At 42.3% G+C, this 27,439-nt stretch overlaps 1 protein-coding gene across 8 annotated transcripts in view; it reads left to right on the forward strand.

Moving 5' to 3' along the window:
• The window catches only part of stxbp5a (syntaxin binding protein 5a (tomosyn)), a 182,721-nt gene extending 158,140 nt beyond the window's left edge, over positions 1–24,581 (forward strand). For 4 of the 8 annotated variants that reach the window (XM_078230233.1, XM_078230235.1, XM_078230234.1 and 1 more), the window contains 7 exons: positions 4,085–4,198; positions 5,629–5,868; positions 7,392–7,761; positions 13,515–13,680; positions 15,258–15,369; positions 17,400–17,620; positions 22,749–24,581. In XM_078230233.1, coding sequence (XP_078086359.1) covers positions 4,085–4,198; positions 5,629–5,868; positions 7,392–7,761; positions 13,515–13,680; positions 15,258–15,369; positions 17,400–17,620; positions 22,749–22,790 — 1,265 coding nt within the window. In that variant the 3' untranslated portion in view covers positions 22,791–24,581. The remainder of the gene's footprint in view (positions 1–4,084; positions 4,199–5,628; positions 5,869–7,391; positions 7,762–13,514; positions 13,681–15,257; positions 15,370–17,399; positions 17,621–22,748) is intronic. The other 4 variants (XM_078230236.1, XM_078230239.1, XM_078230238.1 and 1 more) reach the window with 1 other exon arrangement.
• The last annotated feature ends 2,858 nt before the right edge of the window (positions 24,582–27,439 follow it).

The raw sequence follows: 27,439 nt of genomic DNA on the forward strand, positions 1-27,439 counted from the left end.
TTATTGATTGTTCAGCTGTTGAAGAGATTTATGTAATCTGCCCTTCTGTAGAAAAGTAATCTTCACCTTGTTGGAATCAGGTTTTTATTTTATTTCCAGTTTATTGCACTAAGTAAAGCCTTGGAAAAAAGGTTTAGTTTTCCGCTCATTTATGTTAAACGTCAGTGTCATAATGGAACAGCTTTCCCAATTTAGGCAATAGAAATCAACAGGAAGTACTTCCAGGGTCAGGTATAGAGACAGTAGATAGAAACAAGGGATGTAGGAAATTGAATAGACAGAAAAGGACATTTGGCTGAAATGGCTGAGTTCAAAATATTGAAGCTAAAGTGCTGAATAATGTCGCCAAACCACAAATTCAGAAGTACCCTGAACTTGTTCATTCCACATCCATGCAAGATTATGGGCAGGCTTGTGATGTGGATTTTTGACCATACGTAAGGGCGGCACAGTCGTTAGCACTGCCGCCTCACAACGCCAAGGACCCAGGTTCAATTCCGGCCTCGGGTCACTGTCTGTGTGGAGTTTGCACATTCTCCTCGTGTCTGCGTTGGTTTCCTCTGGGTGCTCCGGTTTCCTCCCACACTCCAAAGATGTGCAGGTTAGGTTAATTGGCTGTGCTAAATTTCACCTTCGTGTCAGGGGGGCTGACAAGGTAAATACGTGGGGTTAGGGAGGTAGGGCCTGGGTGAGATTGTTGTCAGTGCAGGCATGATGGGCCAAATGGCCTCCTCTGCACTAGGGATTCTGAGTCTTTTAGTAGACGGTGAGTTATGGGTCCTTCTAGCCAACAGAAAGATGATTGGGGCAATTTTCACCCCAAAAAATTCGAAGTGTCTAATTTGCGTAAAAACTGAAGTAAATCCTGCTCAAAAAACCAGTGGGAGTTTCAAAACGAAGCTCCCACACTCTGTGCTGCAGAGTGCCTCAGTGTAAATTACGCTCAAATTCAGTGGGTGGGAGCTATTTCCGCTGGAGAGGCTGGCAGCATTGCGTTGAGCGGGCCACTGCGCATGCACCGATCTGTCAGCGCCAAGATCGACGTGAGCACAGAGGCATGGAGGCCAGTGATTGGGGCTGGGCATTGGGATGGGGGTTCAACCTGCTGGGGGGGGGGTTGTGACTACAGGGTGGGGAGATCGAGGCTGGCCAGATGTTCGGTGGGCCAGCGATCGGGCCATGGCTCTGCAAGCCAGTGATGCGAGGCTGGCCAGTGATGGAGCTGGCCAGTGATCAGGAGGCCGGCAGTGTGGGGCCACTGCGCATGCGCCGATAGATCGGCGCATGCACAGTGGCCCCCCACTGCAGGTCTCCTGATGGCTAATCAACTCCATCGCTGGCCAGCCCTATGACCCCCGCATCGTTGACTTGCAGAGCCCCCACGGCCCGATTGCTGGCCCACCAAACATATCCAACCAGAGCCTGGATCTCCTCTTTCCCCCCGCCCCCCCCCCCCCCCCCCCACAATCTCACCCTCACCCCGCTTAAGCAGGCTGACCCCTAACCCAATGCCCAGCCTCGATCACTGGCCTCCCTCTGTCACTCGGCCCCCAACTGCAGAGTGGCACCGATCTCCTCTGGGGCCCGCCCCCATTAGGCCCCGTCCCCTTGGCATTGCTTGATGCTCAGCAATGCCCATGTGCCCCCTGGGCATTGGCACTTTGCCCCTTAGGCTGTGCCAGGGGGCCCGGGCTGGTCCTGCCAATGTCCAGGAGGTACCCCCCACCACCTCTGTGCCCGATCCTCTTGGCGGGGGGGGGGGGGGGGGACCCCCCCTTCACTCCAGCGGGATCGGGCTGCTAGTTCCCTGCAAGTGGGCAGCTATTGTAAACCTTGCTGGAGTCCGCAAAACGGCCTCCACTTGAGCCTCCCGGCTCGCTGCGCTACAAAAGCAGTGCAGCGGGCTGGGAGAATCGCCCCCGATACCTTCATCTCATTATTCTGATTGTTTCATTGCCAAAGCTTGGATTGAAAATTTAGATAGTTTATAGGCTTTGATATAGAAGCAGATAGTTCATGAAATGTCAGTTGTATTCCCAACTCATCATACCTCTTAGGTTGCAGATTGAAAGTAGGATTTCAGCCAGCCATTTTAAATTACTATGTATTTGAAGTATCCAGTGAGATGCTCAAGTTTGCTCTTTATAGACCTTTATATCTCAAATAAAGCATTTGTTTCAAGAGGACAAAAAGCAAAAGGCTGTAGGTGCTGGAAGGTGAGAACAGAAAATGCCTATTATACTTGGGTCAGGCAGCAAATGTCGATAGAAAACATTAAACCTATCTTCTTTCCACAGATCTGCCCTTTGAATACTTGGACATGTTCTGTTCCCACTTGTTTCAGTCGGTCACTTTGACCATTCACAACCTCATGTTAACTACACACTGGGATTGAAGTGCTAAGTGTTAAAGTAACTTCAGGATAAAATATAAGCAAATGAATACAAGTTCCCATCACTGAAGTAATGGCGTAACTGTAGAAGTGACTTTGTTGTGTGACAGTGGTAGATCAGGAATTCTGAAACTTGGAGACAATCAAACTCCCATGTCTAATTTCATGAGGTGAAGTAGATGCACTGATAATTTTCTCAAAGGTATCTCTGTAATGCATTGCAGACAGTAGGTTTACAACATTTGCTGCCTTTGTTTCATAGAATAATAACACTACTCCACCTGCTGGACTGTTTTTTTAGTTAAGGTGCCATTCTTTATAAAATGGGCAATTGGAACATCAGCTATCTGTGACATATTAATAAGGTACAAGGATGTCTAGTGACTTTATAAACAAATTGCTGGTCAGATTTTTAAACAAGTTGCTGCGGTAGGCTTTCATCAGACTTAAAAGGTTAAAATACAAGAGAACAGTTAGAAACTATTTTGTTTATGTCAGGCCCATCAATGCGGGAAAATGTAGCTTTGCCATTATTTAATATAATTTGCAAAATGTCTTTCTCATTGAATTAAGTGTTATCAGTGTGATTTCAAAAAGATTGGACATCACCTCTGGGTATGTATGAGATGTAAAAATCTGGTTCAGATCACAACAAGGTCTTTTAGTTCAATCCCTGGGTTACCTTACTGTGTTGCTAGATATTGAGCAGCCTTGGCATAGCATGGCAAAAGAGACCAGCATTGCAGTACCTGAGAGAAAGCTGCTCCTTGTCTGCCTGCCTGCCTTCCAAATGAAACCCAGTGTTCTGAGCACCATCTGACTTTTGTCGTCATCTACCTGATTAATAAGGGGCTAATGTTAAATATCTGCATTAACCTGTAACATCTTGGCCTTGTGAATGCTCTGGCAACAAAGACAATGCAAGGAAACCTTGAGTGTTTTTGAAACTCTGATCTCTTAAGAGATGGTCAATTAATTGTTAATTTTTAAACTACAATCTAAAGAACTGGGTTACAGGGTCTCTGCTGATGAAAAGACGCAGCTTACAAAATCGGGCATGAAGTGGGAGGATCCACAAGCTGAAAAAGATTGCAACAAAAGGAAATAAAGTGGAAAATGTCATTCAAGTCGTGTTGAACAACATAGATGCTTCATGTATTTTTCATCTAGCGGTCTCTTGATTCTTATCTGTACTGTGCTCAATAAGCTGATAAGAATGTTCACCTTCAGAGAATGGGAGCGCTGGTAACTTTTAAATTCATTCAAATTTAAAAGTTCACAAGTGAACTATTAAAACTTAAATTAGCTTTGCACCAGTTTGCAATCTGATATGAAATCACATATGGGGCAAGGTTGATCACTTGTTGCAAGAATTAGATCATCAGGGTGACTTCCAGGATTTGCCATGTTTGTTGTTGAGAATACTATATACTGATGCAAAAATGGTACTATATTTACAATCTAACAGGTATATAACTACAGGTAACAATGCAGAGTGGCAGTGGGTATACAGCAGGGTAATAATGCAGTGGGTGTATAACCATATGCTGGTTATTTTTCTCTTCCAGCGCATAGGGCTTCATGAAAGAAACATCTGCAATATTTATAACCCAAATGAGATTTTATTTTACTTGGGCAGTGGCTCATCATTTACAGTACTGACCTCCATTCTTTGCTCTCTGCCAATGATAGAGCTTGGAGATGGGTCAAAGGGCAGAGACCAACACCTTAACCATCAGCCCGAAGAAATGAAGCAGCTTAAAAACAATATTTGGAGCATGACTTCTCTGTGTGCACATTTCTTTAGTAAGATTCTGCTTCTGAAAAACTTGATAATGGGATTGAGGTTTTAAATTAATCTTTGATCAACCTGCATGTTCATTCAGGGTGTTAAATTTTTTTATCACCAATGGATTCTTTCTTCAAAATCTCCAGTAATCATCTTCAAGTTGACTCATCTAATTCCTATTTTTAGATTGCATTACACTAATGTGCGCTGAAAATTCTATGAAATGAAGTATGGTATGATGATTTCCCTTCTACAATGGGTAACTGGAAATACACTTGGGTACAGCACATCTGCATCTTTTTGTAGATGCAAAAAGGCTGCATATAACAGTCAGATCTTCTTAATCCATATTTAACTATGGAGACCCATAATGACTTGACTTAAGACCAGTCTGCACCATTATTTATTCCACGGTTAACCTGTAAAATTGTACTTTTTTCAATCTGAATTGATGAGGCCAGTAGCCATAAACTTGAGGGTCGTGCTAGTCCACCAGCTGGAGGAGTTGGTGGTGTAGGAGGAGTGTGAGGTCGGGAGAGCGGTAGTGATATGATATACCACAGCCACCGATTGCAGCATCAGTTGCAAGAGCAATGGGAGCATCCTGGGGTGGGGGTACATGAGGCTTCTCCCAATAGAAGTTTTTCCCGCCCCGCAATGTAACTGATCCCTGTTGAGAAAAGCCTTGTCATTTGCTGCATCAGTGAAAGTTACTGACTTTGTTGACTATGACAGCAAGCACCCACCATGAAAGCATGGATGGAGCGCCTGTTGGGCAAATAACAGTTGGAACAAGTGATGGAAAATATCTGCAAGCAATTGGAAAAATACCATATAGTCTGAGGCCCATTCTTAGAGGCTGTTTCGGCACAATCCCTAACCCCTGTCCCTCAAATCAACTCTTAGAAGCCGAAACGGCAATATTCCCAAGCAGTAACCGTTAACCCCTTAATGACCCAACAGTACACCAGACATCAAGAGGAATTGATGTAATCCTTAAAGTTACATTGCCAGGGGAAAAATGCATCAAACTAGACTCCTACCACCCTTCATGTACAAAGTCATCGAATTATACAAGTTCTTTAAATATGTGTATTGTCTTCAAAGTTCAATGAAACAAGGCAAAAGAAAATAAAGGGCCAAAATGTTGGGGCGAGTAAGAAGTAAAATTTCTACTAGTACAATTTTAGCAGACCTTTGGAGACTGACTCGATGTCCCAATGATCCGTGCTTCCTACCATAAGGTTTTCCCAGTATGTCTGGATTAATTGATCTGACTATTAACTTTCTGTCAACAAATCAATGAAGTGGGAACAAATTTATTTGAAATATAAAATGTTCAATTCTGAGTCATTATTAATGTCCAGATAATTTAAGCTGCAGGTACGCTGATTTGTGCTCTGGTCTATTTGAATGAAGGATTTTACTTCTCATGTTTCAAAATCAGATGTGAGAGACAACTCTTTCAGCCGTTCTCGCAGTTCCAGTGTTACCAGCATTGACAAGGAGTCCCGAGAGGCAATCACAGCTCTTCACTTCTGTGAGACTTACACCCGAAAGGCGGACACATGCACGTCACCATGTTTGTGGGTAGGGACTACACTTGGCACTGTACTGGTCATAGTACTGAATCTGCCACCTGGAGGAGAGCAGAGACTTACTCAGCCAGTCATCGTGTCTCCCAGTGGTAAGAGCATTTGTACAGTCATATTTCACATATAAAGACATTGTAAAGAAAATAATTGAGACATAATGCTCCTGTGAAATGCCTTGTGACATTTTGCTGTATTAAAGACATTATATAAATGCGAGTTGTTGTTAAAGTGAGATGCAGTAAAGGGAAGAGACTTGTGTGGAATGTAAAGACTTGCACTTAGTTATTGGATTGACTGTTTACAGGAAATACACGTGAAAAAACTGGCCACACATGATAATTAAATTTTAAAGAGAATATTGGTACCCAGAACCGAACACAGTACCTCCAGTGTGGTCTAATCAGGTCTTTGAATAGCTGTAGCAAGACCTCTACCCCTTTATATTCCAGTCCTCTGGGTATAAAGGCTAGCATTCCATTAATTTTTATCATTTTCTGTCCTGGTTCCTGACATTTTAATCTATGCAGCTGGATCCCCGAGTCACTTTGGACCTTCACTGTTCCTTCATCTTGTTCTAACCTTATTGGACCAAAGTATGTAATCTCCAATACTTCGTCCATGTATACCGCAACCTATCTTTATATCATCACAAATTTGAATATGTGCCTTTCCCATCATCTTGAGTCATTAATGAATACAGTGACTAATTGAGGCTCCAACGCATGCTGCCAATTATAGTACATGCTCACTGTCTCCTGTCACGTGGTCAATTTCTTAATCAAATCAATAAGTTGCCTTCAATTTCTTAAGCTTCAGTTTTAGCCAATAGTCTTTTATGAGGGATTTCTAGATTCTATGAAGTCCTTATAAAAACGTTTAAGCACATTTCCATGTCCACTGCTTCAAAACGTTGAGTCAGGTGGTCAGGCATGACCTACCCTTGACAAATCCATGCTGGCTCTCTGACCAGCTGAATAATTTCAAGATGTTCAGTAACCCTATTCTTAGTTACAGATTCTGGTACTCTCTGATTTCAGGTTAACTGGTCTGTAGTTCATTGATTTTCCCCTCTCACCTTGCTTTAAGTTCGTGTTGTATAATTGCAAATTGTGAGCCAAACGAGACTAGTTGTCAACAGTTTGTCAACTTTGTTTCTCCCACTGATTACAGTTTGTCAATCAGCTGGGTTCAAGTACAATGCAGATTGTGTTGTCACACCAGGCATGTTTAATGGATCTAATAGCGTCTTTGTCAAGTGAACTGGCTCATGTTAAAAATGACATCAATGCAGCTTCTAAGTGATGGGATTAGATTTTTAAAGACAGAACATTTAATTTATGTTGTTACCTTTGGAGTGAGGAAGTTGGGGTTATCATTTTGGTACATTTCGCCTGACAAATGATCGTCCTTTTGAAACAGTAACTCTCTCTCCATTTCACCACCGATGCTACCTGACATGCTGAGCGTCTCCAGCATCTGCAGTATTTTATTGTTCTCCTTGAAAAGTAGCTTGTTGCTGTAAGTGAAAACCTTAATTGTATAGTGTACATTGCTGAATTTGTTTTGCCTAGTGTAGCTCTATATTATTCTTTACAGTATTTTGTATATTCTACAGGGACTATACTGAGACTAAAAGGGGCAATTTTGAGAATGGCATTTCTGGACACCACAGGAAGCCTCATCAACCCAGCACACGAACCCTGGAGAGAACCAAATGTACCAGAGGAGAAGGATGACAAGGATAAATGTCGGAAACTGAGGCCGGTGTCTGTCTCCCCCTCATCCTCTCAGGAGATAAATGAAACCCAATACGCAGTGATATGTTCAGAAAAACAGGCAAAAGTTATCTCGCTGCCATCCCAAAACTGTATTTATAAACACAACATAACTGAAACATCATTTGTTCTTCGTGCTGATATTGTGGGACTGAATGGGAGCATCTGCCTTGCATGCTTCTGTGCCAATGGACATATCATGACATTCAGGTAACTCACATTGTGCTTAAGTGTGAATGAACTGGTTGTATCAGGATGTGTGATTGAGTCCACAGTACACAAATTGAAATTTGTTAAGCACTTGATAATTTTTTGCAAGGATATTGGAAATTTGTATTTAAATAAGTTTTATTGGAAAGAATTGGTTGTTGTTACCAATTTGGTATAAGTTTAAAAACTCTAAATTTTCAACATCTTCCAACTTGGCTCAGTTGTAACACTCTTGCCCTCCAGTCAGCATATTGTGGCTTTAAGTACTTGATCAATGCTACATTGCTGAAGGAGCCGGCTTTTGGTCTATAAGTTGATATGTGGTCTTGTCTGCTTTGACCAGCAATAATTTCTCTGCCTATACTGCTTATCTGCTCGTATATACCATTGTTGGAATGTTATCCACTTGCATTGTGTACCATATACAAGATGCACTGCAGCAACATGCCAACCTCCGAAGACAGCATCTTCCAGACCTGCAACCTCTAACACCTTGAAGGAAAGGTGAATGGGAACACAGACACCTGCAAGCTCCCCTCCCAAGTCTTTCATCATCCTGATTTGGAATCTTACTACTGTTCCATCACTGTCACTCCCTTCTAGCATTGAGGGTGTACCTAGTCCAAATGGACCGCAGTGTTTCAAAAAAAAAGTGGCTCAGCACCACCTTCTCAAGGGCAATTATGGATGGCCATGTGGGCATCAAATGCTAACCTTGTCAGCAATGCTCACATCCCACGAAAGAAATTTTTACTAAATTGCTGTTCACGGGGACCTTTAGCGTGTAAATAGGCTATCATGTTTCCATCAACACAACTGCATTTCATATGTACTATGGTGAAACACTTTTTGGGATGTTCTGAAGACTAAAAGGTATTTTATAAATACAGGTTGCTTTTCCCCAGCGCGTGCACAAGTGGCTCCAATGTCACAGAGTCTCAAATCATGCACCTTCTCACTCCACTCCCAACATTACAGAAGGGAAAATTCATGGAAATTACAGCATAGAACAAGCCTCTTTGATCCTTTGTGCCTGTGCTGGTGCTAGCTTTTCTGTTGCAACTCCCTGTTCCAGTGCATAAATTCCATAAAGCATTTAGCCTTATGATGCCTTGTAGGTTACATAACGCCCTAGCGCATACTGTCTGATTCACTAAGCAACACTGCCAGACATCTGCTAATATTATACTGAACATAATCACCTAGAATTGCTTTATGGTGAGGTTGGCCCTCAAAGATATTCCTTTATCTGTGTACTTAATTTTTATCTTTTACTTCTTTCCTTTGGAACCACATCAATAGGAGAATGGTGAATTGGTTGCAAGGGTATAGTTTTGCCATGTGGCAATAATACAAGAAGAAAATCTGGGATTATTAATGCTGATGGATGGAATATCAGATTAAGTTTGCCATGCATTTCATGGGGTTTGGCTGTAAAATAATGGCCTCAGAACATTGGGAAGGGTCCTGAGACTTGTGTGAACTCAGCCTGAATGTTGTTTTAATCATTTTACGGGATGTGGGCGTTACTGGCTAGACCAGCATTTTTACTGTCCAGCCCTAGTTGCACTTGAGAAGGTGGTTGTGAGCTTTCTTGAACCACTGCAGTCCCTGAGGGCAGGTACACCCACAGTGCTGTTAGGGGGGAGTTTCAGGATTTTGACCCAGCGACAGTGAAAGGAACAGCAACATATTTCCAAGTGAGGTGGCTTGGAGGGGAACTTCCAAGTGGTGGTGTTCCCAGGAATTGCTGCCCTTGTCCTTCTAAATGGCTGTCGTCGTGGGTTTGGAAGGTGCTGCTTAAGGAACTTTGGTGAGTTCTTGTAGTGCATCTTGTAGATGGTATACAGGCTGTCATTATTCACCGGTGGTGGTGGGATCAAATGTTTGTGGAAGGGGTAGCAATCACGTGAGCTGCTTTGTCCTGGATGGTGTCAAGCTTCTTGAGTGTTGTTAGAGCTGCACTCATCAAGGCAAATGGAGAGCATTCCATTACACTCCTAACTTGTGTCTTGTAGGTGATGGACAAGCTTTGGGGAGTCGGGAGGTGAGTTACTTGCTGCAGGATTCCTAGCCTTTGAGCTGTTCTGGTAGCCACAGTTTTATATGGCTAGTCCAGTTCAGTTTCTGGTCAATGGTAACCCCCAGGATGTTGATAGTGGGGGGATTCAGCAATGGTACTGCTATTGAATTTTAAGAGGTGTTGGTTAGATTCCCTCTTGTTGGAGATGATCATTGCCTGGCAGTTATGTGATGTGAATGTTACTTGCCACTTGTCAGCCGAAGCCTGGATATTGTCCAGGTCTTGCTGCATTTAGCCATAGACTGCTTCAGTATCTGAGGAGTACTGAACATGGTGCAGTCATCAGTGAGCAGCCCCACTCCTGACCTTGTGATGAAAATGAGGTCATTGATGAAGCAGCTGAAAATGGTTGAGCCTAGGACACTGCCCTGGAGCTGAGGGAATCGATCTCCAACCACCACAATCATTTTCCTTTGTGCCAAATATGGCTCCAACCAGCAGAGGATTTCCCCCTTATTCCCATTGACTCCAGTTTTGCTAGGGCTCATCAATGTCATACTCTGTCAAATACTGCCTTGATGTCAAGGGCAGTCACCCTCACCTCACCTCTGACATTCAGCTCTTTGCCCATGTTTGAACCAAGGCTGTAATAAGGTCAGGAGCTGAGTGACCCTGGTGGAACCCAAACTAAGCTTGCGTGAGCAGGTTGTTGGTTAGTAAGTGCCACTTGATAGCACTGTTGACCCTTTCCATCAATTTACAAAGGATCTTGAGTAGACTGGAGTGGTAATTGGCCAGGTTGGATTTGTCTTGTTTCATGTATACAGGACATACCTGGATAATTTTCCCCATTGCTGGGTAGATGCCAGCTGTACTGGAACAGCTTGGCTAAGGGCACAGCAATTTATGGAGCACAAGTCTTCAGTACTATTGCCAGAATACTGTCAGGGGCGATAGCCTTTACAGTTGGTAACAATGGGATGATTTAGGATCTGGAGCGCTAAGGGAGTCCTGGGATATGGCAGGAAGCAACATGAGAGATAGAAGCAGGTGTAAGCCTTCAAGCCTGCCCCGCTTCTCAGTACGATCATTGTTGATCTATGCAGGCCTCAATTCCTTTGCTGTGCTATTTCTCCATAGCCCTCTATTAGAAACATAGAAACCCTACAGTGCAGAAGGAGGCCATTCGGCCCATCGAGTCTGCACCGACCACAATCCCACCCAGGCCCTACCCCCACATATTTTACCCGCTAATCCCTCTAACCTACGCATCTCAGGACTCTAAGGGACAATTTTTTTTTTTAACCTGGCCAATCAACCTAACCTGCACATCTTTGGACTGTGGGAGGAAACCTTCATCTATCAAATATTTATCCACCTCCATTTTAAGCACTGCTAATAATCCGCTATCCTTTGGGGCAGAGAATTCCAGAGATTCACCACCCTCTGCAAAAAGAAATTTCTGCGCACCTCAGTTTTAAATGACTGGCCTTTATCTTGTAGCTGTGCCTCCTTGTTTGAGACTGTCCCATTAGTGAAAACATCTCACCATTTACCCTGTCAAGCCCCATCGGGCTATATGTGTGAATAAGGCCACCCATCACTCTCCTAAACTCCAAGGAATACAGACCCAGACATTTTCGTCTCACCCCTGGAATTGGCCTGGTGAATCTCCTTTGGACTGCCTCCAATGTTACTATATTCTTTTTAAGATAAGGGAACCAAAACTGTACCCAGTACAATTGCAACAAAACCTCCTTATTTTTAAACTCCAACCCCTTTGCCAAAGTGCCATTTACCACCTTAACTACTTGTTGGACATGCTTGCGAGCTTTTTGTGATTCATGTACTGGTTCACCTCGATCCCTCTCTATTTCACTCACCTGCAGTCTCTCTCCATTTAGATAATCTGCCTTTTGATTCCTCCTACCAATGTGCATGACCTCACTTCCTCATATTAAACTCCATTTGCCAGGTTTTCGCCCAGTCACCTAATCTATATCTGTATGCCATTGCAGAATCACAATATCCTCATCACAACCTGCCCTTCCATCTATCTTCGTATCATCAGCAAATTTGGAAACCTTACATTCTGTTCCTTCCTGCGGATCATTAATGTAAATAGCGAACAATTGCAGGACAAGAACTGATTCCTGCAGTACTCCACTAGGTACATCTCTCAACTCTGGAAATGACCCACTTATCCCAACTCTGTTTTCTATGTAACAGCCAGTTTTCAATCCATGCTAACACACTTCCTCCAGTTCCATGGGCTTTTACTTTATGCACTAGTCTCTTATGAGGCATCTTGTCAAAAGCCTTTTGGAAATCTAAATGCACTACATCTGCAGGTTCCCCTCTGCACTCCCTGTTACATCCTCAAAATATTCGAACAAATTTGTCAAAACATGATTTACTTTCATAAACCATGTTGACTATGTTTGATTATATTCAGCTTTCCTAAATGATTAGCTATTTCCTCTTTGATTATTGACTCCAGCGTCTTACCAATGCTAGATGTTAAACTAACTGACCTATAGTTCCCTGTCTTCTGCCTTTCTCCCTTTTTTGAACAAGGGAGTCACATTGGCTGTTTTCCAACTTCTGGTACCGTGCCGAAATTTAATGAGTCTACGTCACTATCCACTGCTATTATGTCACATGCCAGCACTTCTCTGAAACCTTCCTTGATTAATAGCGATACCGCACCTCCTTTCCCCTTTGGCCTGTTCTTGTGGAACATTGTATACCCGGGAATGTCGAGCACCCAATCCTGGTCACCCTGCAACCATGTTTCTTTAATAGCTAATACATCATACTCCTACTTTGCATCCTAGTGTACTTAGAAATGTCCTGAGGATGCGAAAGGTGTTGTAGACATGTGCATTGAATTTGTGCGAGGGTTTGCACTGAATAGATTTATAAAATGGTCAAATTCATCAGTGCAGTTTAAAAATGTAAGTCTTTCCAAAGACTTTCATGATAACATATGGAGTGACTTGAACAGCAGCTCTATTGTAAAGAGGGAGTGTTACATAGAGCTCACAAAGTTCTTTTATAGTCAGCACTTTGTTACCACTTTTTTCATTCAAGGTCTTCGGCATCGTACTTGAAATCATGTATTTTAAGTGATTGTCACTCATCAAGCTGTATTTGAAGTCACAATGATAAAGTCTGTACCAGAAGAAAAAAGCTTTTTAATCATATATGGCCATTTGATCATTTTTAGCAAATGTTCTCTTCTAAGTGCCTGCCGGTTCTGCATGTCAGAAGCATGCTTTCTGGTACAGGTCTTTAGAGTACAGTGTAGCAGTCAGCTCAGTTGGCTGGATGACTGGTTCATGATGTGGAGTGACACCAACAGTGCGGGTTCAATTCCTGTACTGGCTGAGACTATTCATGAAGGCCCCACCTTCTTAACCTGAGGTGTGGTGACCCTCAGGTTAAATCACCACCAGTCATCTCCCATGGTCAAAAAGGGCGAGCAGCCTATGGTCATCTTGGACTAAGGCTACCTTGCTTGCTTCACTTTGATTTGATACCAGTAGAAAGGTGTTTTAATAGAACAGTGTATATGAGATAGCTAGTATAGAGAACATGTATCTAGTACAGTGTATCTGTGACCAGTGATTTGTGTACAGTTTGTGTATCTGCAACAGGTGATATGTAATACATTAAGCAAAATATAATAGAATACATATTTTAATCATATTCTGATTTTGTTTTGAAGCTTGCCAAGCCTTAGGCCACTGCTAGATGTCAATTATTTGCCACTGACGGACATGCGAATAGCTCGTACTTTCTGTTTCACCAACAACGGGCAGGCTCTGTACCTGGTTTCCCCAACTGAGATCCAGCGCATCACTTACAGTCAAGGAACATGTGAGAATTTACAGGTGAGGATCATTGGAGTTTGTTGTATTTCCGCACAGTGAAAATGGCACTGCAGAAGCTAGCCTTTAGAGCGCCTGTTCTCAATGATGTTTCTTTATTTGCATGTCATCTATATCAAAGTAGATCTGAAACATACTCGACACAGAAGGCGTTATTATGACATGCGTTATGCAGGTGGTATAATCACCCTACTCTATTGCCTTGTTCCAGGATCACAAATCAGTTAGATTATTTTTGCTGCTGTTTTTTCTTGTATGTTGGCCTGAAGCAACAGAATCTGATAAGGCACTAAAGTGAGGAGAAACATTTCAAAAATCAGAGGCTCCTTGTGACTGATGCCAGCAGTCAACTGACAATCCAGCATGTGCCAATTCATTGCTGAAATATCCTTCATTCGGCAAGCAGCGGTCAGCTCTGCACTTTTTGCCTTACAAATCTCCATCCATGGCTCCTTGTGCATCTCTGATTTACTTCACCCCATCATTGTACCTTCAACTGCCTGGACCCTAAGATCTTGGAATTCATTCTCCAAACCTCCCCACCTCTCTGCACCTTCATAATCCTGTTCAGTATTCCTTAAAAACTACCTCTTTGATCAAACTTCTGGTCATTTAATGTAAGAACAGAAAAAATAGGAGCAAAAGAATCAAGCCTGCTCCGGCGTTCAATATGGCCATGGGTTTCAGCTTCACTTTGCTACCTACTTGATACCAAATCCACAATCCTCTTGCGTAGAGAATTCCAAAGATTAACTTTGAGTGAAGACATTTCTTCTCAGTCAGTTTGAAGATCAGCCCTTTATCCTGAAACTGTGCCCTTTTGTTCTAGATTCCCCAGCCAGAGGAAACATTTCAGTGTCAACCCCCTTCATAATCTTGAATGTTTTACTGAGATCACTTCTCATTCTTTTAAACTCCAAAGAATACTGATCCAATTTACTTAGCCTCTCACCATAAGACAACCGACTCATCCAAAGGAGCAATCTAGTGAACCTTCGCTGTACTGCCTCTGGTGCCTTCCTTGCGTATGGAGACCAAAATTGCACATAGTATTCCAGCTGTGGTTATACCAAAGCACCACACAATTGAAACAATTTTTCTTTATTCTTGTACTACAGTCCCTTTGCAAAAAGGCTGAGGTTCACCTCAAAATACAACTTGGTACAGTTGTTTGGAGGTGTTGGCGGGGAGCACATTTAGAGAAAGCTGGGGATAAACTCATTGTAAGTTCTCTCTGTGTCTGCGTGGGTTTCCCCCCACTGTCCAAAGATGTGCAGGTTAGGTGCGTTGGACATGCTAAATTGCCCCTTAGTGCCCCAGGATGCATAGGTTAGAGGGATTAGCAGGGTACATATTTGGGCTTACAAGGATAGGGCCTAGGTGGGACTGTTATTGGTGCAAACTCAATGGGCCGAATGGCTTCCTTCTGCACTGTAGGGTTTCTAAGTATGAATTGAAGGGTCTTTTTCCACATGAAGTGTTTTCAAGAGGCCACTGACTAGTTAGCAGTGTTGTTCAACTGGGTGCCCTCGGTTTTTGTAAAAAAGGTTTTAAATAAAACACCTTTGATTTTTTTCCAGGAAATGTTAGGAGAACTGTTTACTCCTGTGGAAACACCAGAAGCTCCGAACAGAGGGTTCTTTAAAGGCTTGTTTGGTGGAGGTGCCCAGTCACTGGACAGAGAAGAGCTTTGTAAGTACAATGGGGTAATGACAAGGATGACTTCGGTCCTTAGAGCTGTGTCCTTAGCTGGCTTTTTTAAGATCTCCGTGTCATCTTTACTTGCAAGCAAGAAATATGTTGGTAAACAAAATGTCTGCTTCTAGGCTGTACAGAAGGTTTGTAACATAAAAACAAGAAAAGAAGGCCATCAGACACTGCAGTATCCCTGTGGCTTATTCGCTCCCTCTGATTTGTGATTTCAACTTGAGCATGAGGTTCTCTGATCTATAACTGAGGGTAGAGCAGCACAATGAAAAACTCAAAACTTGATCAGAAGTAGGAGAACAAATTGCATTCATGTCGAGGTTTTCATAATCTCATGATGTTTCAAAGCCCTTCACAGCAAGTAAGAGACCTTTGTAATCTCGCCATTATGAATGAGTGGAGCACCTGTACAGGAAGGCAAGAATGGAGGGGGTCGGAGAGGTTATAAAGTCATAAGAGGGCAAGGGTTTGCATAGGATAGAATGACAATGAAAGTTGAAGGACACGATAAGATGAGGATGTAGGTTTGGACACATTACAGTTTGTGAAGGGCAGAATTTGGGAGTTGGAAAAAACAAAGTGATTCAAATCTAGAACATCAACAATCCCTTGGACACGTATCAGCACCACTTCTTATACCATTCATTATTTATGCATAGTTTGGGCTTCCATGGAAATTTACTACACCTTGTGGCAAGTCAACCAATCACTGTTCCTCATCACTCGAGCTTTCTCTATTCTTCTTCTATTATTTCAATTAATTTGCATCTTAGATTTCTATTTATGATGAATCTAGCTTTGTACTTGGAACTGAATGCTGAACTATTCCAGTTCATCCCAAACAGGTTTTGAATTTCTTGTATTCATTCTTGGTATTTGGGCAACACCGGTTAGGCAAGTATTTATCACCCTTGAGAAGGTGTTAGTGAGCTGCGTTCGTGAAACACTGTAATCCATGTGCTGCAGCTACACCCATAATGCTGTTAGAGACAGATTTCCAGGATTTTGACCCAGGAACAGTGAGGAAACAGCAATATATTTCCTAGTCGGGATGCTGAGTAGTTTGGAGGGGCACTTTCAGGTGATGGGGATGTTCCTATTGGTTAGAAATATTTGTATTGCGATGTTGCCATTTCATGTTTGTGTCATGGACTCTTAGTGACCAATAATAGGCTGATTCCTGGGATGAAGGGGTTGCCTTCTGAGGAACGGTTGAGCAGATTGGGCCTATACTCACTGGCGTTTAGAAGAATAAGAGGTGATCTTTTGAAAGATTTAAAGATTCTGAGGGGGCTTGACAAGTTAGATGCTGAGAGGATGTTTTGTCTCATCAGGGAATCTAGAACTAAGGGAGATAGTTTAAAGATGAGAAGTCGTTTCTTCTCTGACTGTCATCAGTCTATGGAATTCACTTCGACAGGGAGCAGTGGAGGCTGGGTCATTAACAATATTCAAGGCTGAGTTGGACAGATTTTTGATCGACCAGTTGGGAATTACGAGGGGGCAAGCAGGAAAGTGCTGTTTACTCCACAGTAAGATCCGCCATAATCTTTCTGAATGGCAGAGCAGGTGCCTAATGGTCTACACCTACTACACTTTCATATGACCATCTCATATTGGCAGTATCAATCCAATCTCCTTGGTGTAGGCCTAGAATTTGATAGTATATTGTTTCATTCAGTAGTGTTGTATGTGTTGGTTAAAGTGTGGACTTGAAACGTTACTGTGCAGTGATCCACTGGTTTTCTACAGTCAGGATTAAAGAACCCTGCTGGAGAAAAGAAGAAAGGCAGTCATTCACTCCAGCTCATACATTATTGGAAATGGACCAACCATCCCCACAATTTAGCAGAAATAAAAACTATTTCTGGTATTTACATTTAAAAACTAGATATGGACTTCACACCATTTTGAGTTCTCAACATTTATTATTTTCAAAACCTGTACCCCCCCCCCAATCTTACCTGTGTCATATTTTATTTCTATACTAAAAATCTACTTTTCCTTTACACCAGTCGGTGAATCCGCAGCAGGAAAACCCTCGAGGAGCCTGGCGCAACATATCCCAGGGACTGGTGGAATTGAAGGGGTCAAAGGAGCAGCGTCTGGTGTTGCGGGCGAGCTGGCACGGGCCAGGATAGCACTTGATGAAAGAGGACAGAAACTGAGTGAACTGGAAGAGCGAACAGCAGCCATGTTATATAGTGCTGACACTTTCTCTAAACATGCTCATGAGGTAAGCACTAGGCAGTGATCTGTACTACATTTAGCAATGTCATGTTATCTCTAATTTCTGGTTTCCTTAGCTTGGAACCATAACATGTAATAAGAAGACAATTCAGAAGTACTTGGTGCTACAGAGATACAAGTTCGTGCTTTCTGTCTTTCACAAGCAACATGTTGCCTTTTCCATCATTGATTCACGTTTCCTCCCACGAGTGCCCCAGGCTTTCAGGTTATCTTAACTGGCCTGCTCTCCCCCCACAGAAAAATTGGTGTAACATTCAATTGCTAAATAATAATCCAGAATATACCTTCTGTATGGAAAGCCATGCAGCATCTCTTGTTTACCTACTCCTAATGTGTGATGCAAAGGCAGAATATTGCTTTGCAAATAATTCTTCCCTTAAGTTTGCTATGCACTAAATATCCCTTTTAAAATCTCTTCCAATTGTTAACACATTGATAAAGAAATGCCTGTTCTGATTGTGTTGCATCAAGTGCAGAGCGGGAAGCTTCATTCATGAGGTGACAAGATCATTAGAATTGGAAGTAGGAGTGGACTATTTGGCCCATGGGGCTGCTCCGTCATTCAGTACGATCAAGGCTCATCTGATTATGACCTCAACACCATTTTCTGGCCATTCCCCAAAACCCTCAACATTCAGTGTCCCAACAGACCACACCAATAAAGTTCACTGCATCCCTGGATCTGCATTTTGAATAATTTGGATTTAGTTTTATAGCACCTTTCCGGGCCTCAGGATTTTTCAAAGCACTTTGTATTCAATCGGGTACTTGGTTGAAGTGTAGTCACTGCTGTTTAATGTAGGAATCATGGCGGCCAATTTGCAGACAATCTGTTTTGTTGGTGTAGGTTGAGGGATAAGTAATATTATCTTGGAATCTCTTGGCTCCACTTAAGAGGACAGATGGGTCTTTAGGTTAACGTTTAATCCGAAAGACAGCACATTTAACAATGTAGCACTTCCTCAACACTGAGGAAAATGTCATTCTGGATTTTGTGTCCTGTGTCTGCTTCTTACCCCCCAATCATCTCTCTGGCCCTGATATGTTTACCGGACAAAATTTTGAGGATATGGTGTTGGATCTTTTCCTGCTACATCTTATTTAACTGAAAGTCACTCCTGCTTTTCTATTTTGTACCACATATCATTCAGCAGCATACAATGTCCAACAGGACTTTGATGTAGTTGCCAAACTTAGAGGTGGTACTTAAAAACAGTCGATAATAATGTTGGGTTACTTACTAATATTATTGATCAAGATAAATGAGAGAATTCAAGGGTTAAGTCCTCAGTCTGTGCAAACCTATGGTAATATAACGCAAGTAATGGGGAAACCTGCAAACTATTCCAAGGCTTTACAAAGATAAGCACTAGTGATTTTTTCTGTAATGCCAGAAGTAGGATCTATATTCTTTATTGTGCATTGTCGGTCATTACCAAGCAACCCCCTCACCTTGCTGAGTAAAGCCACACCCAGCTTCCTTTAGGGTGTTTGCAACAACAGGAATTTCATATCTGGAGGAAAATTCAGTGACCAACTGTTTCACGCTGCCTCACAGTGCCAGGGATCCGAATTCAATTCCGGCCTCGGGTCACTGTCTGTGTGGAGTTTGCACATCCTCCCCGTGTCTGCATGGGTTACCTCCAGGTGCTCCGGTTTCCTCCCAACAGTCCGAGGATGTGCGGGTTAGATTGATTACCCATGCTAAACTGACCAAGTGTCTGGGGGATGAGCAGGGTAAATATGTGGGATTATGGGGATAGGGCCTGGGTGGGACTGTTGTTGGTACAAGCTCGATGGACTGAATGGCCTCTTTCTGTGCTATAGGGATTCTAGCATTCTATGATAAAAGTGGCTTGGCAGTTTGATTTCCCACCCAATAAATCCAATATTTCCTGAGTTGATGTTGCTCCCCTTTTGGACTTTTGACTATTATTGGAGGTAAAACTGCTGTTTGAAACAGTTTTGTTTGTACCGCTAACTTCATCATGGGAAATTATTGATCTTGGCGAACTGGGAATTGAGGTCACCATATCCTTATGTTTTTGTCTTCTCTTTATATCCTGCGTCTTGTACACCGAAGAAGGAATATTTAAGGATTTCAATCTGACCACTTCCTATCATGGGACCAGGACTAAGAAAGTTTTCTCCTTGTTTGTGTCGTTATCAGAGTAGAGCTTGGAGTTTTTGTAATTTTGGAATGTCAATGACTGTCACATTGCTTGTTGGGTCATTGTGCCATCTGCTGTCAGTTGACAGGATGTCCCAGAGGAGGTTCCAAGTCTTTCCACCAAAGCCTGAAGGAGCTGCAGGCATTTCTGAAAGCTGTGCCTTAGTGATAGAAATATCAGGTTTCAGCCAGTCTTGGTAATCCTGCAAAGCTGGCAGTGCCTACTGGTAGATCAACATCTTTGTACAGGATGTAGTTTCCAGCCAAATAAGTAAAAATTGTTACAGCATCTTTTCCTGATTTGGGCATGATCCTTGCACTATTTGTATTCAAACGTTCTCTTTAATATGTATACTTGTATGGGGTGGCACAGTGGTTAGCACTGCTGCCTCACAGCATCAGGGACCTGAGTTCAATTCCCGACTTGGGTCACTGTCTGTGCGGAGTCTGCTCATTCTCCTCATGTCCACGTGGGTTTCCTCCGGGTGCCCAGGTTTCCTCCCACAGTCCGAAAGACGTGCTGGTTAGATGCATTGGTCGTGCTAAATTCTCCCTCAGTGTACCCGAACAGGCGCCGGAGTGTGATGACTTGGGGATTTTCACAGTAACTTCGTTGCAGTGTGAATGTAAGCCTTACTTGTGACTAATAAATAAACTTTATACTCCAAAATCTTGTAACATGAGCTATTATTTAAACAGCTCAATTACAAGTACTTGTTTTTGCCCCCAAAACAGCAAAACCACACTGCAGCCGATTGTATTTAAAGCTTTTTGAAATGCCTGAAAGATGGGTGTTAAAGTCTCTGAGCATTCTGACCAACACCAGTATTCAGCTTGGCTCAGTGGTTAGCACTATTGACTCTGAAGGTTGGGGGCTTGAGCCCCACTCTAGGACTTAGGTCAAAATCCGGGCCAACACTTCAGTACTGAGGACATGCTACATTTCAGGAGGTGCCAACTTTGTGATGAGACACTAACAGGAAGTACTGTCTGCCCTGGAGGTAAAATATCCTCCTGAAGAAAGGCAGAAAGTTCTCCAGTGTCCTGGCCAATATTTGTTTCTCAATCAACAGCGCCAGAAGCAAATTGGTCATTCATTATTGTTTGAAGCTTTTCTATGTGTAATTTGGCCGGCTAATGCCTCAATGTAATACGGTGCTCTGTAAGTGCAAGGTCTTTCCTTACAAGATTTTACAACATATTTTATGAAACAAATGAACCTGTACACAAGAATTAGGAGCAGCAGTAGACCCTTCAGCTCCTCAGGGCTGCTCCACCATTCTATAAAATCATGACTGATCTGATTGTGGCCTCAACTCCACTTTCCTATCTGGCCCCACCCCCATCTCCCTTGTAGATTAAAAATCTATAAAACTCGGCCTCGAATGTATTCAGTGATCCAGCCTCCACTGTCCTCTGGGGAAGAGAATTCCACAGACTAGCAACCCATAGAGAGAGAGAGAGAAGAAACTTCCCCTTATCTTAGCCTTGGGTGCGAGACCACTAATTTTTAAACTGTACGCCCTAGGGGCTCAGTGGTTAGCATTGCTGCCTCACAGCGCCAGGGACCTGGGTTCGATTCCTGGCTTGGGTCACTGACTCTGTGGAGTTTGCACATTCTCCCCATGTCTGCATGGGTTTCCTCCGGGTGCTCCGGTTTCCTCCCACAGTCTGAAAGACATGTTGGTTAGGTGCGTTGACATGAACAGGTGTCAAAGTATGGCGACTAGGGGAATTTCACAGTAACTTCATTGCAATGTTAATGTAAGCCTTATTTGTGACTAATAAATAAACTTAAACTTTGCTTTAAACTTTAGACATCCTCCTAGTGTCCACTCTGTCAAGCCTCCTCCGGACCTTTTATGTTTCAGTACAATCACCTCTCATTCTTCTAAACTTCAATGGGTATAGGTCCAATCTGCTCGACTGTTTTTCATAAGCTAACCCCCTTCGTCCCAGGAATCAATCGAGTGAATCTTCTCCAAAGTGCTGCTCGTACAGCTGAATCCTTTCTGAAGGAGACCAAAAAATGTGCAGAGTACTCCAGAAGTGGCCCTATACAGCTGTACGTTTACGCTTGACTCCCCTTGCAGTAAATGATAACATTCCATTTGCCTTCCTAATCATAGCTGTCCTTGCATACTAATTTAATACAGTAAGTTGGAAAATGCATTGTTCATAGCAGCATGCAATAGAGGTAAGAGATAGATCAACCAGATCAATATTATCCAGAATCAAAATAGCCATGACTTAGTGGTTGGACACACTTGCCTCTGAGTCAGAAGGTTGTGGATTCAAGTCCCACTCTAAAGACTCAAGCGTGTAATTCAGGCTGACACTTCTGTGCCACACTAAAGGAGTGCTACACTGTCTTAAGAGATCCTTTCTTTCAGACGAGAAGTGAAACTAGGCCCCATCGTTCATTTCTGATGAGCATAAAAGAAACCATGACGTTATTTTCAAGTGCTCTGTTGTTGTTTGAGCTTTTGTATTAGATTGGAGCATTCCCTGAATAGTTTTGCACAACTCATTGAGATATTCTTGAGAGAACGATCATGAGGAATTCAACAGGGTTATTGCAGTTCACTTGGTACCATAGGAAAACACTTTTTTTTGAGAAAGGAAATCAATTCTTTGTCACAGACGTTCCAGAAACCCGCCTTTTGTGTTCTGCCCTTCTGTTCACAAATGTCCCTGAGGTTCTTGGAGCAGTCAGCAAGCATCTCTTATAAACAAGGGAAAGCTAATACCTTGGTGTACAATTCATGGCTATGCTGCTCTTTCAAATTGGCACAACCATTCTTTGAAACCCTGGTCAAAAGTAAATCTGCTTGCCCAACTCTTTCACTATCTCGATCCTGCGATAGTTCGGAGGACATCTCAGAAGATATAAACTTCTTTCAGTCTGTTCTTTGGAAGTAATATTTTTGTCTTTTCTTTCCAGATGATGTTAAAGTGCAAAGATAAGAAGTGGTACCAGTTCTGATGGCCTTGGTCCACGTTACCAAACTTAAGCTGGAAGGAGGTTATCCACAGATGATTCTCCCTCTTCATTTATTTCTGCAGGACAGGAGGTTCATCTTTGAGTACTGCTGTTTCCTAGCACAACTCATAAACTTTCCCTCAGTCACATTGCTTTAAACTGAGGAGGAAACTGAAAACTTGCAACATGAAGGTGTTTTCTACTGTAACTGTGGGTTGGTGCACAGTGTGGGACCTGAGCAGGGAACAAGGGACACATGGGGCCGTGCTGGGTTTTCTGTGTTATTTCACACGCCAAATGTTTTGTGCTATTGTCTCTGCCAGTGTTTCACCCATGGAGCTATAAATGTATACTGCATTCACTCCAGATGCCAACAAATGCAAAACAAGAGGATAAATACATGTAGCAGAGTATTGACATGAGAATCCAAACAATGATCTATTTCTGGCCCCAAGAAATTAATTTGCACCTTATTGGTTTGCGTTCAGAGCTGGTTGGGTGATACTGATTTGCATCTGACGCTGATTGGAAGATACAGGTTTGTATCCAGTTCCTATTGGATGATGCTTGTTTGTCTAATGCTGGTTAGATATTGGTGTATGTCCACTGGTTGGACAGTTTGTATCCGGTGCTAATTGGATGATGTCAGATTGTGGCCATGCTAATTGGCTGATGCTGGTTTATGTCTGGCTGAGTTAGGATGATGTCAGTTTGTGTCCAACAATGATTGGCCGATGTTGATTTCTGTTCAGTGGTGATTGGATGATGTCAGTATCTCCAACAATGATTGGTCGATGTAGATTTCTGTCCAGTGGTGATTGGATGATGTCAGTATCTCCAACAATGATTGGTCGATGTTGATTTCTGTTCATTGGTGATTGGATGATGTCAGTTTGCGTCCAACACTGGTCGAATTAATAAATTTTTTGACCTGCTTTTGTCCTTGGTTGATAACTTAGTTGATATGGATTCATTTCATGCCAGATGCTGCCTGTAACATTACTCATACAGAAAGTATTGTAATTAAATTTGTTACTTTTGTTAATGTAAGTTTATGTATGTCTCCCCATTTACTATAAATATTTGTCAATAATGCAAATCCTTCTAAACTAATGACCTTTTTTTAAAAAAATTAAATCATCTTTGGGGTTTGAATCCGCATAGCCATTAAACAAATAAAATTTTAATGTTCATTAATAGTATTACGTTGCCAGATTTTACTCCAGTTTGAATACTCTAATAGTTATTGTATTAACTCCTACCCTATTGCTACCTAGGTCTTGTATGAAATCATGCCATTTACCAGACGTGTGTCTGCAGAATACTTTGGGAGACCGTGGAAGTATTTTTTCTTGTTCAAGGAACAAATTCTGGTCGACAATAAGAACTATTTTCCTGGCAGAAACATGGTTGGAACCAAAGGGGAGAAAGATGGCAGGTTAATATTATTTATGATGTGGGAGGAAGAAGTGGGTGGCAGATTAATAGGACATTGAAGTTCCTTTTAGAGAAACACTTGCGTGCATGGAATATCAGCATAGTTAGTTTTTTGTAAGTGAGGTCAGCTGCTAGCATGGGCTGGTTCTGATTCCTGTTCATACCTTGCTGTACATTATTGGTGTATTGTAGCATTCTGTGCTACATGGAGGTGATATTTAGTGCAATACTTTGGGAATGCCCATATTGGAAAATTAAATGGAATGTACCTGAGAAGTCGGTCATAACTGTGTTTTACCTTTGTTTTTGTACATACAGTAGTTCTCTCTCCTCCTCCTCCTCCTACATCCCCCACCTCCCCCACCCCACCCCCCCACCCACCACCGCTTCCTGGTCTCTTTGCTTTAGCTATGGTGTGTAAAGTCTGCAGCCTTTCCCATTCATGATCATTGCACATATTCATCTTGGGTCTTGTGTGGGGAAATTAAAGGCTGAGATTGTGACGGAATGCTGCTGGTTCCAGCAGAGAGGGCTGATGTTTAATGACGAAGCCTGGACTTGGAATGTAATTGAGTCCCATTGTTGTATGTTGCCCATGCAGTAGAACCTTTTGCTCACAGACCTCAGCAGCCACGGTATCCAGATCAACACAGCAGACCACTAAGCTTTTAAAATATAGTCTATTAGAAATTCCCGAGCTTTTGTTTCATGGTGAAATTCTAACCTGCACTCAATATAAAATATCGATCCCCATGGTCGAATTCAGTGCAGAAATGTGTCTATCTGGTGTGTTATTATTTGTTGCTAAGCTTTCCATATTCAGTTTTTCTGCATTTATATTTTGAGGTCGTTTTCATTCCTTTTTGTTTGCAGTTCCTCTTTGTTGCTCTAGTACCTCATTGAAATCTGGAGCACCTCTTTTTAAAGTGGCTGCTGTCTGGATTGTCCTCTCTCTCCCCTAATTATGAAGGCACAATGCTCCTAACAAGGGGAGTTGTACATACACAAAGGGTCTTTATCCTCTTGATTAGCATTTCAGGATTTCTTTAATGAAACTGATTTCTTTTCAGCATATTTGAAAATATATAAATATGAAGTATATGTGTTGAGAAATATATTTCCTTAAACATGTTTTCAGTGTAGGGTCTGTACTTCATTTCCCTGATCTTTTGATGGAAGTGCACGAAATTAACTGCTGTTTGTGTGTTACCCGTGATGTGCATCAAGTCTCTGAGTGTTCTGTTAAATTAAAAGCTAATGAAGTTGAATTTGCCGAGTACTTCTGCCAAATTGTAATGTTTTTTCCTGAAAATTGTTTTTTCTAAAAAAAAATTAAAATATCCAATCCAGCTGACAAATCTGAAAGTGTTTGTTTTCAAAGCACCTGTTCCATGTGGTGTACGGACAGCCTCGTGACTTTCAAACCTTCCCGAAAATGGTCACCTCCAGCTGCTTCCCTTTCTTTTGTTAACAAGATGCTGACAACACTGGGACAAGCCATCCCTTGGTTCCCTGAGAAGATGATAGTGGGCCTGCCTGAAACGTACAGTCCTTGTAATGGTGCTTTTTCTTTGGGTAAAAAATTGTTTTGCGAATGAGAGGCTTACTTCAGAGGGCATTAAGTTAACCAAGTAGTGTTGGCCTGGTGCTATGTGTAAGCAAAACCAATTGGGATGGCGGCGGCACTCCTGCCTCACAGAGCCACGGACCCGGGTTTGATTCTGGCCTTGTGGAGTTTGCAACTTCTCCACTTGTCCGTATGGGTTTCCTCCGGGTGCTCCGGTTTCCGCCCATAGTTCAAAGATGTTCAGGCTGGGTGGATTGGCCATGGTAAATTGTCCCTTCATGTCCAAAGATGTGTGGGTTAGGTGGATTAGCGAGGTAAATGCATGGGGTTACGGGGTTAGGGTGGGGGATAGGCCAGGGTGGGATGCTCTTTCGGAGAGTCTGTGCAGACTCAGTGGGCTAAACAGCCGCCTCCTGCACTATAGAGAATCTATGATTTCCGTCCATTGGGGAGATTAGCAAATCAGTTGGGTTTTTACTGCAATCTAAAACCTTTCATTGATCATTGTTTTTGATGTCAACTGACAATTGCTAGGTTTTCATGACTTACACGGTTACTGGATGAGAGCTGTGATGGTAAGACTGCTGTACCCTGTATTCAGCTGTGGTGGGAATTGCATCAGGAGCTATATTTGGAATTTCAAATTGGGCAGCCTGAAAGGTATGAAAACACCTTGTCATACTGGGGATTAAATGAGACAGAGTTGTTGATCCACCTCCCTTTGCACTGGCATGTCCTTTCTCACACTACAGTACAGTCTTTGCAAACGACAGAGTAATGGTACAGAATTGCAAATGATGCTGCAAATGGATTCTTCAGATTGGTGTTTATCAAAAGTATCAACTATTAAAATACTGGAAACACCAAGATTAATTTTTGGATTGAAATTCAAAGATCCTATATGGTGGAGAAAATGATTCATTTCCTTTTATCATCAGCAGTCCAGCTTTACTGAATTCTACATTTTGATTACGAGCTGTCGGCAAGATTAAACCAGATTTTAGTATTAATATTCGTACTGATAGGCAATGGAACTAAATACTTCCTCCACAGTCCTGGAGATGAGCATTGTTAGGTACGTTATCGCAGCAAAAAGGAAAGAATGTAGAATTTACAATATTTTCTTCCAATTTTCATTAAAATAGTTTGTCCTCAGCCTTCATCAGTAAGGTAAGTAAATTTAGGGGGTGTAACTAATTAACAAGGTTTCCTTACATTCAGCTGTTGCATTTGCTATGGATCCTTTTTCTACACAGTGACAAATTACTGTCAGATAGATATCTGAAGGGGAATGCCACATCAAGTGGAATAAATATCTTGAGTTACTCATTTATTTATAAAGTATCAAATATATTGCTCACAACTTATTAAGCAGTGAACTGACTGTGTCACGAACGAACATTGACTGTCTATGATACTTGTTCCGATAAGATTTGTGCATAAAAAGATAAATGTAACCCACTTCACTACATGCGTGTTTGTCGCATGGGACCTGGCAAGACGAGCATTTATTTTGCCTATCGGTGGCACAGTGGTTAGCCCTGCTGCCTCTCAATGCCAGGGACCCGGGTTCCATTCCAATCTTGAATGACTGTGTGGCGTTTACACGTTCTCTCCATGTCTACGTGGATTTCCTCCGATGCTCCCG

The sequence above is a fragment of the Mustelus asterias genome, chromosome 15 (genome assembly GCF_964213995.1).
Source record: "Mustelus asterias chromosome 15, sMusAst1.hap1.1, whole genome shotgun sequence".
NCBI classification, from domain to species: domain Eukaryota; kingdom Metazoa; phylum Chordata; class Chondrichthyes; order Carcharhiniformes; family Triakidae; genus Mustelus; species Mustelus asterias.